The sequence below is a fragment of the Engraulis encrasicolus genome, chromosome 6 (assembly GCF_034702125.1).
Source record: "Engraulis encrasicolus isolate BLACKSEA-1 chromosome 6, IST_EnEncr_1.0, whole genome shotgun sequence".
NCBI classification, from domain to species: domain Eukaryota; kingdom Metazoa; phylum Chordata; class Actinopteri; order Clupeiformes; family Engraulidae; genus Engraulis; species Engraulis encrasicolus.
In genome coordinates this window covers 8995919-9010164 of record NC_085862.1, presented here as the reverse complement: position 1 = coordinate 9010164, position 14246 = coordinate 8995919, and the positions used below count along the sequence as shown (strand labels likewise).

Here is a 14246-nt window from a genome sequence, read left to right as displayed (position 1 = left end):
CCCTGGATCCATGTGACGTCAGGTGAATGCCCCTTTAGGAGGAGACCTTGGGTTGGGGTATCTTACTCTACTAGATTATTCTTTGCCTACAGTACCTTGCCGTGATCCCCACAGTGAGTCTACAGTACCTTGCTGTGATTCCCACAGTCAGTCTACAGTATCTTGCCGTGATTCCCATAGTCCAGGGGTGGGGAACCTACGTGTATGTCTCAAGGTCCGTTTGCGGCCATTGAGGCCACTTTATCCGGCCCCCAAGACAATTGTAATGTTATGTTGCTTCACATGAAATATCACATATTTTGTAAAGGAATTTTAGAAAATACATTTGCAATACAATTCATTTATATTCAGTGGACCTAGAGAAAATGAGGTCTGTTTTTAAAGGTGGCTGCCTTCAATATAGGCCTAAAGTGCAGGGGAAAACCCTGGTTTGTGTTCATAATATGGCCCTCGGAGGACCTTAACGGCCCTCGGATGAATTTGAAGTTGCCCTTCGAATGAAAAAGGTTCCCCACCCCTGCCACAGTCAGTCTACAGTACCTTGCCGTGATTCCCATAGTCAGAGTCTACAGTACCTTGCCGTGGTTGTCCACCCCCACCAGGGCCAGGGAGGTCCAGGAGAACTGCAGGGCCTTGAAGTGGACGGTGGGGCCGCCGGCGCGCTGCCTCTTGATGGCCGGCTCCTCTCCGCCGCGCTGCGACGACCCCGATGAGGAGCCGTAGTACACGCCCATGGTGTGCAGAGACAGCCGGTGCAGCACGTGAATGCTGCCGTCGTGGAACGCCAAAGCCAGGCCTACAAGCAGGAGACGGACAAGCAGACAGACAATGTTCATTTTAACCCATTGATGCCTGATGTTGAGTTGCGCAACGTTTGGCCCTGGCGCATGGAGCTGCATTACGCAACATTCAGGCTCATGAGATTTGAGATAACTTAAAAAATTAAAAATCTCTGTTTGGTTGAGATTAATTAACGCATTCTACTGAAAGATGAGGGTCTTAGCGCTTAAATGCAACTTCAGAAGCGGAGATATTTAGGTTTTTTATAGGCAGTTTTTCTTAAAAAGGGCTCAGGCATTCAGCACCCTTTTTTGCAGGTGCCTTAGGCGTCAATGGGTTAATCAGAGATGACAACATCCACTCCACCTCAGATATTACAGACCATGATATTCACTGCATGTAACAAATGTGTCTGGACTAAGTGCAATAACAACACAACCACTGAAGCCAAGGGGGAAAAAAGTGTTCAATGTCACGTTCGTTAAACATGCTGTAGGTAGAAGGATATGTAGTTTATGTAGTAGATGTTATTATTTACTTTGTTTTGAGGAAGAAGCAGGATATTTTAGACAAAGGAGGGGTTAAAAGTAAAAACAAATTCCATCCTATATAATACTTCTATTGCTTCAGTAGTGTGGTTCGCCTCTTACCTAGAATAAAGAAGCCATGCCTGACACTGAGGAAGGTTAAGACCGAAACATTTGATGGGCAATAAAGTATAAGCAACTAGGAGTGCTGTCAGGGATTCTAGTTATAAAAGAGTAAAATATCTTATCCAGTCTCTCTGGTGCTGTCCTGTCTCCTTTATTTTGAATATTTCTTATGGAATGAGCACCCAGTCGCTCTTAACTTTTGTTGAGTTGAGCGTGTTATATAAAGCTTAATTTGATTGGCCTCTTACCCAGGCCAGGGCAGAACTTGGTGTCGGAGGCCACCTTCATAACTGATATGGCTAACAAGGCTAAACCTTCTCAAAACGCATCCTTTTGCCTTAATTTTGCTCTAGAGTGACTGTATTTCATCCCAAACATGCAAAAATGAGGCAAACTTGCTCCAACTCCGAATAAATCCTTTAATTTGATTGGCCTCTTACCCAGGCCAGGGCAGAACTTGGTGTCGGAGGCCACCTTGAGGTCCGTGTTGGAGATGGAGATGGGCAGTTTTGGCAGGGCCACGGCAGACACGCGGTCCAGGTCGTTAGTGGCCGACAGGATACGCCACTTCAGGATCATCGGCTGCTTCTCACCCACTGGCAAACGAAACAAAAAACATGAAACGAAACAAAGAAAGGCGGATTCAAAATGCAAATTGAAATAGCTAAGTCCAATTGTAGCTCCTTCCTCGTCTTTTCTAAATCGCATCAAACCTTCCCCCCCCCCACAGCGATACAACTTCACCCAAAACCATATATTCCGAACGAATTAACTAAGTGAGTCAAAACTCCTTCAGAGGGATATAACCATTTTTCTATCACGCGTAGCTCTAATATCTTGATCATATTAAAGTGAAGCATCTTGTTGATGGAAAAAAGGGCATATGACCCTGAGAGAGGTGCTGAATCACCCACCGGCTGGCGAGCGCTGATGGAAGATGTTGTTGACCGGGAGGCCCTCTTTCCTCAGGGACCAGCACTCCACTATACTGCCCATCTGACTGGAGGCACACAGCAGCACCTGCAAACACACACGCACACACGCGCACACACACACAGGATTATACAACTCATATGGCTCACAATACAGTAGGCACACAGCACATTGCTACAATACGATAACAAGTAATTTGCTACAAAGCACAATTTGTAGCCCAATTTTAGCAACACATGTCAAAAACTACGGTCTACGTCAAATCACAGTCAGGTCACAAATATAACCACTACTGGTGTTATGAATTATATTTTTCCATCCAAGTCAGTATGGAAAAAATTGAACTTGGGGAACCTTTGATTGTGTGGGACTGAATACGGTAGAACGTTACCTACCTGTTCGGAGTTCTCTCGCGTGAGGAACTTGAGGTGCGTGACGGCGGGGTACTTGTCCCTCCGCACGGGGTCGGTGGTGTAGCGCATGAAGAGGGAGGGCAGGAGCTCCGTGTCGATACGACACTTCTCATTCACCACGCTCACGCACACCTGACGGGAGAGGAATTATAATGTGGATTAATTTAAAATACATCCACCTGTGGGCTTGCATGCCCACGGGGACCCCGGTTCGAGTCCGGCCGGGGTCATTTCCCGACCTTGCCCCATCTCTCTCTCCCAACCATTTCCTGTCCACTCTCATACTATCCTGTAATTATAAAGGCCAAACGGCCCAAAAAATCCTTAAAAAAAAAAAAAAAAAAATACATCCACCTGCACGGGTATTCGAGAAATACACCCTCAGAATATAAATACAAATACAACAACAACAACAACCTTGTAGAACTGTTTTGGCGGAAGTACGTAGGATGGCGCGCGAGGCTAGGGGAGAGAAGCTGCTGCCATCGGTTGCCGGCACCACGATCATAATAACAATAATAATAATACTATAATAATACCATAATAATAATGACGGCAAGCATTATGTTAGTCAGACTCCTTTCCACCTTGTAGAATAATAATACCATAATAATAATAATAATAACATAATAAAAATAATAATAATAACATAATAATAATAATAATAATGACTGTGTGCGTTATCCAGTCTCCTCCTCACCTTGTAAAACCGCACGGGTGAGCTTCGCTGTTGAGAGGGAGTTGAGTCGCTCTTACGAATGACGTTGCTACCGTCGTTAGCAAAGACGCTTTCGAGATACGGACCCCTGCACAGGTGAGGAGCTGCTGCAGTCGGTGGCTGCCACCACGATCATAATAATAATAACAATAACAATAACAATAACAATAATAATAATAATAACAACACCATAATAATAATAATAAGACTCGTCCTCACCTTGTAGAACTGCACGGGTGAGGAGCTGCTACCGTCCGTGGCCGCCACCACGATGTTCCCGCCGCCGGTGAAGGCGATGTCCGCCAGCGCCACGCGGCCCCGCAGCCGGCACAGGGTCTCGCTGGCGTTGAGCAGGGCGCCATTGGGCTTCAGCAGAGACACCGTCACCAGCCCGCTCACCGTCACCGCCAGCCAACCCTCCATCGGCTTCCCCCCGAACAGGGTCAGCGACGGGGAGAACTTCACACGGGAGAACTTCTCACCGAAGTTGGTGGAGCCAGACTGCAATGGCAATGGGGATGGGGAGGAGGAGAGCCAAGAAAGAGAGAAAGAAAGAGAGAAAGAGAGAAAGAGAGAAAGAAAGAAAGAAAGAAAGAAAGAAAGAAAGAAAGAAAGAAAGAAAGAAAGAAAGAAAGAAAGAAACACACAGAGCAGGTTAACAGATACATTACTGCTACTTTGTGGATGTACTGGAATGTTGTTTTTGTCAAGAGGAACATAAAACACCCTATAAATGTGTGAAAGATCAAAGGAATGGAATAGCAAGTTTACGTCTTTCTTGCGCGTCTTCAATTAGTTTTTAGTTTGGTAGAGAAAAAGGTGGTATCCGCATTGCATTCTACTTTACACATTGCATGATACTTATATTATATATCCTGTCAAGTAAGGTAGAGGTGCGGGACAAAAGGGTCAGATAATCATGAAAACAAATTTGAATGCCCCGTTTCACTTGTTCTTTTATTTTTTCACCAAGTGAACGTTTTCCAGCTACACACTCTTCATCATCAGACTCAAGAGCTCAGAGTCAAAAGAGCATTCAGACTCCACTCACAAATGGGAGCAAGATTAGGTTTATCATTTTTTGTTGTTGCCATGGCAACGGTTTTCTGTCAGGTACGCCTGACCAAAAATCACTGATCTAAGTCTCATCATCATCACTTTTCATATTTTTTACATTTCCATTAGCATCAGACACGCTTGTGAACATTTGAAGTGGTCTGATGCACATAATAACCAAAATTGATGTGCATTACCCAAGTTAGATGGAAAATACATTAAGGTGACATGTTGGGCAATAAAATCAAAAGAGCCCCCCCCGGTCCGAGGAATGCCAAAAAAGCCCGGTCTGGATAGGGTTAACTGCATCCAAAGAGACAGAGAATTATACATCATCACATACATGCGTGTGTGTGTGTGTGTGTGGAGTCTGAATGATCTTTTGACTCTGAGCTCTTGAGTCTGATGATGAATAGTGTGTAGCTGGAAAACGTTCACTTGGTGAGAAAATAAAAGAACAAGCGAAACGAATACCTTCTGCTGACTGTAACTGTAAGAAACATGACTCTTTTTATTTTATTTTTTTCCAGTGAATTCATGAAAGCCTCGGCTGTCATCCATTCACTTGAAACAATTTAAAAATCATGTTTTTTTTTTACTGAAGGTATCTGTTACACTGAATGACAGTTCCTTTTTGGACGTCTTTGACCCGTGTGTGTGTGTGTCCTGCACCCACCTTCTCCACATGGAGGGCCAGCTTGACTCCGTTGTGCAGCCAGGAGAGGGCGACGATGGGGTCCCGGTCCATGTTGCTGGTGTGTGTGCACTCCCAGCTGTTCACCAGGTGCTCCGTCATGGCCCAGCACTTAATCTGCCCGTCGCCGTCCGCCGACAGCAGCCGAGACCCTGAGGATCACATGGTGGCAACACAACACGTTTCATACTTACATTCAAGCAATCAATCAATCAATCAATCAATCAATCAATCAATCAATCAATTAATTAATCAATTAATCATTCATCCAGCCATCCAATCATGCATGGGTGTAATTTTAGGTAGGGATGGTGGGGGCATGTCCATACCACTTTTCAGATAAACCTAGCTTGACGCCACCTCTTTTTTCACAACCATAATGAAAAAAATGCATACCTTAGAAGCCAAACCTACACCTTAGCAATCATCCAACCACTCATTCATTCATTCACACGTGCTCCTTGAGCAATAGCGCATTAATGATTCCCATTTACCATCCCATATGGATCAAAGTCAATTATATGATAATGAGTCGCATGTAAAACTCCTTATCCCATCCTCGTACTAAACTTGTGAAGCGAAGTGATTTTTGAGCGAAAGCTTTAAGTTTGTACATGTTTGCAAAGACTCCTAAAGACTGTTCTGAACATGGTAGACGCGATGTCTGTGCAATTATGCATGTTCTACAAGGTCTCTCTTCCGAGAGAGCTTCCATGCATCTACCCATCTCTTATGATGGGTAGGCCTACTAACCTGTACTACACTTAATAGGTCCTCCACTATTTTCCTACCATCTCTTCTACATTACTGTATAGTACTGATGTAACGTGCTGACCCCACACTCTGCACTTGCTTGAATGTCTGTCCCCACACTCTGGACTTGTAAATCGCTTTGGTCAAAAGCGTCTGCTAAATGTAATGTAATGTACTCTAGGCCTAATGTCTATCTTGTGGACTTGAAAACTTTGACACATTAATTGATTGAAATGACATGGAGAGTTTCTGACAGTTAATTGACTACACAAGGGAATGTGCTGCTGCTCCACTTACCAGACTGGTCCCACTCCAGGCAACTGATCACCTCTGAGTGACCGGAGTTGATGGAGGTCACGTCCCATGGATGCTCCGTATCGATGATATGAACCATACGACTGAGATCTGTAATAGGCACTGCTGATGCTGCTGTAATAACCAGTGAAGCAAAATTAGCATCACAAAACTCATTTGTTTCCGCAACAACTTCAGGTGCAAACACTCCCCAGGCGGGCTACACACACATAGCTATAAGTATTGATAAAAATGTCAAATAATATCTAGATTTAAGGTTTGGGGGCAATACCTTTTTCCTCCTCCTCATTTTTCAGGTCGGTGGTAAATGCGATGAGGTTTCTACATGACCATGCACAAACCAGCGGAGTTGTGGGGCAATGGTTGCTCTTTGGTCGCTTCTCCCACTCGCAAACATATCCTACTTCCATGATCTATTCATGAACGTTGACTGTAAGTCAAGCTGACGTTAAGAACGAATGTACTATCTCATAAACTACACACGGGTACTAACACAAACTATTCATTTGTTTCCACCTCGGATGCGTGAAGCAAGCAACACCACCAACATTTTCAACATGGCTGCCACTCGGATTTTCTTGTTCAAAATAAAAGTAAATAAAGTATAATTTTTCAAAGTGATTGTTGTAAAACATCAAAATGTCAAAGTAAACAAAATACATGTAAATACAAGCCATGCATACACATCGCCACTAGTAACCAAAATGCAAACAAATAAACACCAAATCACCAAAGTACCGTTATCACACACTATCAAGGAGAGAAACATCCCTAGTATAGTCTACAATAACCCACCAGGACGCTAGATGTCGCCAGATAACCTGTGATAAGGCCGACGCAATGTTTATCTCAAATATCCTCCTGACTACCAGGGGAAAAAAAGTTCAAAAATCTTTGTTTTTTTTTACTCCCCCAATTGTTTGAAGGCAAAAAATGAGATTGACAACATTTTTTTCGAATTTTTATTTTTTATTTTAAAGATTTAATGTGTCCATTACAGTGGACATTGGAAGGCCGTACATTGAAAATGTACCTTAATTGCTATCAATCAATCTGGATGAAAAAGCATAACAATCAGTTTAATAATTAGTAAATTTGAGCATTTATGAGTTTACAATGAGTGTTTTATTGGTTTGAGGTGGAAACTGGATGTGCCTGTGACCATTATCATTCATGCAGGTCATCTCAAGTCAAAGCAATTTTGTTTTAAGCAACTGGACTTGCAGTTGAAGCTTGAATGACATGTGGTCCCTCAACTGAGAACTTTCACCAGAGTTGACTAATTTTATAGTTCTAATGTGTGAAATATGGGTTATTATCTCTGGAACCAACATGTATTCATGTCTATAGGATTAATTTAGCCTTAATTACATTTTTGGTTGAAATATTGTCCTGCAAAGTTCAGACACACATCAGAGTCATGCTCCACATGGGGCGACAAATGCATCAATAGGAAACGTTCTGCTTGTTCTGATTCTACTTTTCCTGCTTGAAATAAATCGTAAGAGGTCTATGAATCTTCAGCATCTTCCTCAAACATCACATCTAGGATTATTTATCAATAATGTGCTGTAAAGTGTCTCTCCTTCTGATTCTGATACTGACTTTCTGACTAGAAAAATACTAACAAAATGGAAGATGTCACTACCAATGTCCATTTTAGAGGACATTTCTTTAACGCCTAAATATGGGAATTAAATAATGTTACATTAATTTAGAAATGGTTTAATTGTGCTCTGAAGAGATTGAAATAACATATAAAGATTATGTTTTAAGACAATAATTGCCCACTTTAAAGTATTATGCATTTACTTTCCCTTTAGCCAAAAGCGACCTATTTTTAATGGACAACATTTTCCTTGCAAAGAAATAGGAAGTTCCCAAAACCCCACCCCTACACACATGGTATCATTGGAAAGCCATCGGGAGTTAGCTCAATAGTGTGTATGGGGTGAGAGATATTGCGGTTTACAAATGTCCTCTAGAGAGGACAAAAATGAACTGCTGGTAGTCAGGAGGATATGATATAAATTTGACATTAAAATTGTGTAGGCCTATACAATATGAAAAAGGGGAGTAAAATAAGCCCTTAAGACAGATGTATGAGTTGAACAGATGGATATTTGATACCATACAGCAACTAATAAAAGTTACAGGGACACTGTGTGAGATTTTTAGTTGTTTATTTCCAGAATTCATGCTGCCCATTCACTAATGTTACCTTTTTCATGAATACTTATCACCACCATCAAATTCTAAGTTTTCCTTATGACTGGAAAAATTGCACTTTTCATACATGAAACGGGGGATCTTCTCCATGGTCCGCCATTTTGAATTTCCAAAAATAGCCATTTTTAACTGCAAAAATGACTCTAGGCCTACTTGGACCATACAAGAAAATATTTGCTTATTACATAGTAAACTTTCATGTAAATATCAAATTTGAAAACCAACCCAGTTTCAATGAGCAGCATAGTTGCAGTACCTTTTTTGACCATTTCCTGCACATGTCCCTTTAAGAATTTCATTTTTTAAAAAGTTGAATGGGAGGCTGCAGGTAATAATAATAATAATAATAATAATAATAATAATAATAATAATTTGGTTTTATGTAGTTTCTTTCGAAACACCCACTTAACATGTTAGGTGCACTGCAGCCATGGATGGAGTTGTAGGGAGAGGTAGCCTACGGGTGGGATTCCATTACTAGTACGAGCACTAAAACAAAAACAGCAGCCTAGGCCTAATAGATAAAACCCCAAGTTTACAAATAACACAATTTACATATGGTAAATGTGCATGATGGCACGCATTTTATTTGCAAATTGAAAGTTAAAGGTATGAATGAACTATTAAATAAATGTCTTATTCATATGGGCTACTAAAACTTTCAAATAGAAGTTAACAACTTCTTAACCAGACAAATAATTTTGGTGGCTGCTGAACACACACACACTCACGCACACAGCTAAATCGTAGGAAACCAAAGACATATATCGGGTACATACTAGTATATTCACTCACCGGCCACTTCATTAGGAACACCTAGCGCTGGGTTGGACCCCCTTTTGCCTTCAGAACTGCCTGCCTGATTCCTCTTCAGTTCCAACATGATATGACTGTGTATCAGTGCACACAGCAAGACATGGATAACAGAGTATGGTATGGATGAACTTGACTGGCCTGCAAAGAGTCCTAATCTCAACCCAATCGAACACCTTTGGGATGAATTGGAGCGGAAACTGAGAGCCAGGCCTTCTCGACCAACATCAGTGTGTGACCTCACCAATGCAACGCCGGAACAACTACTCTGCTTTAGCTAGGACTTGTTATTGCACTGACTGTTTTTCAATACAGAAGTAGTACAATCACTTTTTGTACCACTGTGTGTGTGTGTGTGAGAGAGAGAGAGAGAGAGAGAGAGAGAGAGAGAGAGAGTGTTAAGAGGGGTGTGGCCACACATAGTGGGCAACTTGTGGATTCCCGGCTCTTCAGTTGATACTTGACCCCCAACTTCTTCTTTAGATTATGCATACGGACTTTGTGTGTATATGTATGGTACTGGACACCTTAATTTCACTTGGGATTATTAATAAATGATACTCTACTACGCTACTTTACATATGATATGCTATGCATATTTTCCAGCACCAACCTTTATGAACATGAAAACCTTGAACATGAATCAGATTTAAGCATTCCAGGTCATGCACATTTTATCCAGGGTGTGATCTATGAAGCCCAACACCCTATATCCAGTGGTGTAGTCTACGTAAAACACAGGTATACACAGTATACCCACTTAAAATTTCAGGGATTTCAGTATACCCACTTAAAATTGATTGATCCATTATTTAGAATAGCACAAATAAATACAGTATACCCACTTCAAAAAATGCCCCCTACAACTCGAACCCTGTATACCACAAATGACATGACTTTATGGAGGAAATGAACATTGAAAGGAATTTGTATTAAAAAAAAGAAAGGGATTTTAATGTACACAGCACAAAATATACACACGACTGTAAACTATTTACACACTACCGTTCTACCGTGATCAGGTGTCAAAAGTAAAAAAAACATGTGGTGTTAGTACAACACTAGCACATGACATTACATAGCAGTTAAACCAATTACTCCATTGGACCTAATCTACCTGGTAGATGGAATGTGTTGCTACTGAAAAACACTAAAAACTTAAAGTGACACTGTCCCATTTTTGGAAATAAGCTTATTTAACACCTCTCCTTGAGTTAAATGATTGAGTTGTGCCTTTCTCCTGTACTTTCAACCGTTCTCTGAGTATGGCAGTGCAAATTTTACCTCTAAGCTAGCAGTTAACATTGAGTCCTATGAAACCAGTTAGCCGCCAGCAGGTCTCATAAGACTCGATGTAAATTGCTAGCTTGGAGGTAAAAATTTGCACTGCCATACTCAGAAAACGGTTGAAAGTACACGAGAAAGCGGTACAACTCTATCGTTTAACTCAAGGAGAGGTGCTAAATAAGCTTATTTCCAAAAATGGGACAATATCACTTTAACAAGAACCCACAACAAACTTCATCCAATCAGCTTAGAGAAAGTAACACAAGGACAAAAAAGTCTTTTTACTCTCAGAAGTTACCCGTGTTGAAAGGAAAATGTGTTTCTTTTTTTACTTAAAAAAAAACAACAACTTTTAACACATCTGGTTGTCATGACATTTTCTTCAGATCAGCCTCCAACCTCGCCTCGCTCGGATGGCTCTGCCCTCAGCATCCTGAATCAGCCCTCCTGCTCCGCCTCCCTTCGAGGAGCTGTGGAAATGACCAACAAATAATCAATACTTCTTTATTTGCAGGTTGGTTGGTTCATGTAATCAAGTTATTATGCTGCTGTCTAATCCTGTGCTCAGTGCTGTGAGATACCAGTCTCTACTTGTGGAAACACTTGTGGAAACACTGGTACAAGTGTCTTTTATAAGTGTCTTTTATAAGAGTGTCTCTGTCTGTTTTTTATGTATGTATTGTACTGTGTTTTTGTTTGTTGAAAATTGACCTTGAGCACTGCATATTCACACGGCGAATCTATTCTGCCGTGCAAGGAAAGGCAAAGTGCAGTAACTACATGTTCTGTCAAAATTGAGTTTAGACCAGGGCTTAGACCAGGGCTATTCAAATGGCGGCCCTGGGGCTAGATGCGGCCCCTGAATGGCAAAGTTCTGGCCCCCCACAAGCCCCTTGAAATACAGAATCGTTTTTCGGTATTTAGAGATAAAAGTACGGGTTCCGTATTGAGCGGAAACGGACGTTAATATGCAGGAAACTATATCTAAGAAATACAAAACTTACCGGGGTAGGACCCCCCACCTCAATGAAGTGTTCCGTATTTTTTTCATTGACAGTCTGCAACCATAATACATACGTATAGTTCGGCCCCTTTGCTGGGAGGAATTTGAATAACTGGCCCTCGTTGACATCTAATTGAATACCCCTGGTTTAGACTGAAAATGGTCTTCATAATACCACCTATATCTTGTGACAAAGCCTTATGGTCCAAATGCGTCCAGTTTTAGAGATACTATATTGAAACGCAAAACTTGCACTAACTACAATATCCAACCTCATACCAATACTTTGAAGGCCTTTTCTCAGCTTCAGTGTTGACATACTTACTGCACTTTGCCTTTGTAGGGCAGTATTAAAGGAAAACTTCCACCAATTTCGACATGCAGTTGTTATGCTCACACTATCCTGAACTTGTCAGTACTGAGAATATTTTTCTTTCCGTCAGCCTTTTCCGAGATCCTGGTCATTGTAATGGGGGCAGAGTATGTTTACATTAAAAAACAAACAAAAAAAACACTGATACCCTTTGGGATAATATTTGGAATAGGCCTATGTTAAGAAGGTTTTTAATGTAAACAAAGTCTTCCCCCATTAGAATAGCTCAGATCTCGGAAAGGGTTGAGCCGAAAAAAAGCAGCATTACCGGGTACTGACAAGCCAAGGGTAACGCGAGCAATACAACAGCATATTGAAATTGGTAGAAGTTCTCCTTTAATGATCAAAAGTCACATTGAGCACAACAAGGCTGGGGGCAACCGGCCATTCCGACAGTATTTAATTGTCATTCCAAGCCATTTCAACATTGTTGCAAGTACGTAAAAGAGCGTGAACAACGTTCTAACTCAATTGACATTCGCAACAATGTTGTTACATGAGCGGAAGTGGAGAGAGTGAAAGCGCAATTACAGGATTAGTGTATAATTTAGTGTCTAATTTTGTCACGGTCCAAATGCCCTTACATGTAGGGTCTGAAAACAGTTCCTGCAAGCTGAAAAAATGTTTTTTTGCCATAAAAAGTCAATGTCGGAATGACGGTATGTCTGAATGGCGGTATGTAACCAACAAGGCTCATCTTACTCGGCTTCAGTCTAATGCGGTGGGTCTCCATGTACTTGGGATTGGCCTCCAGCCGCGTCTGTAGCACAGCACACAGCTCCGTCAGCTCTTGGCTGCGTTTAGCTGGGGGTCGAACAATCCACCCATGGACACCGTCCACGACGCCATCCTCTTCATCCGACATCAGGTCTACGGTGGCACTCTTGAAGATTTCAGCCTCACCCTCCCTCAGGACACTACGTCTCGCGACAAGGAGCTGAAGGAAATGTAGCCCGATTACCATCGACGTTCAAATCTCTTCGAGACTTGTTGGTCTGACCAAGAGCATAACAATGAACATTTCCCAAACTGCATGGTTGACCCGCCTCCATTGGTTTGCTTATGGTTGTTTGCTTACCAACAAAGTGGGAGGAGTTCCCGTATTTTCGGGAACTCAGAAAGTACTTGCATTGCTCTTGACCTGACTAGTTGCAACGCTGAAAGTGTTGCGTCACTAGGAGCGCACAGCCTGGCTAGTGGAAATGACCAACAAATAGTCAACTAGAACGGGCACTCAATAGAGCGCAAACCTTCGCCTACACCACTTATTTTTTTATGACCATCTTCAGAGTGTGGGGCATAACAAGCTCCAAATTTTGGTGTTAGTTTCATTTAAATCGGACCGGAATATCGCAATATTACATTTTTGGCCCAGTCTTGACCTCTTATTCAATTCAGCATGCCCACGTTGTTCTGGCATATACACTCGCCTCCAAAAGAGTTGTCGCCTACCCATCTGTTTGGAATAACAGCTAATAACCTGACTTTCAATTAATCACTTGGCTTCAGAAGTCACTCATATGAAAGCTACAACCCTCTCGAATGAAAATAAATGTACATAAAAAAAATGTCATGCACCAAAGGAAGATTGACCCTTGACTTTAGGCACCATGTATTTTTTCCAAATTCTTCACCTTTAACACCAAAGAAGTCTCTCCCACTGTCCTGTCTCAAAAAAGCCAGCCAAGAGTATGTCAGGCCTAATTCTGACAAAAATGAAGGCTAATGGGACTCATACTCTGAAGTCAAGATCCCAAGATCAACCATTTTAGAACTGATAGCATCAAAACTATATGGTGTTGGAGATGAAGAACATGAAAAAAGAGAAAAGGTGCATAAAGTGAAACATGGTACGGATGCAGCTCTTATGAGGAGCTGCATGCATGCTGCAGGTGTTTGAGGGCTTTTATCATTGATTAAATCATGAAGTTAAACATGTATTGCTCTACGAATAGCGAATATGTCACCATCTCTCATTGAACTCCATTGATTTTCATTGTGTTGCTTTCCATGATTACAATGACCCTAAACATACACCTAAGGCCAAAGTTGATTTTCTGGAGAGGTGTGAGTGATTCAGTGATTAAGTATGACACCCAATCTGCATATTTGAAGTGTTTTGAAGTGACTTATCTGCTCATTTTCACATTATGTTCGATAGGCGACAAAACTTTTGTCTTGTGAAAATCTGCCCTGTCTGTGTTCAATAAAGGGTCAATCTTTCGT

The 14246-nt window shown here is 41.7% G+C and overlaps 1 protein-coding gene across 1 annotated transcript in view; it reads right to left on the bottom strand.

Annotated features, from left to right (window-relative positions):
• med16 (mediator complex subunit 16) overlaps nucleotides 1–6823 on the bottom strand; it is a 33378-nt gene extending 26555 nt beyond the window's left edge. The window contains exons 1-8 of the mRNA XM_063200028.1: nucleotides 6587–6823; nucleotides 6298–6429; nucleotides 5230–5399; nucleotides 3717–3998; nucleotides 2762–2911; nucleotides 2348–2453; nucleotides 1874–2029; nucleotides 576–796 (exon numbers count right to left, since the gene is read on the bottom strand). Of these exons, the coding sequence (XP_063056098.1) occupies nucleotides 576–796; nucleotides 1874–2029; nucleotides 2348–2453; nucleotides 2762–2911; nucleotides 3717–3998; nucleotides 5230–5399; nucleotides 6298–6429; nucleotides 6587–6725 (1356 nt within the window). The 5' untranslated portion in view covers nucleotides 6726–6823. The remainder of the gene's footprint in view (nucleotides 1–575; nucleotides 797–1873; nucleotides 2030–2347; nucleotides 2454–2761; nucleotides 2912–3716; nucleotides 3999–5229; nucleotides 5400–6297; nucleotides 6430–6586) is intronic.
• Nucleotides 6824–14246: the final 7423 nt, after the last annotated feature.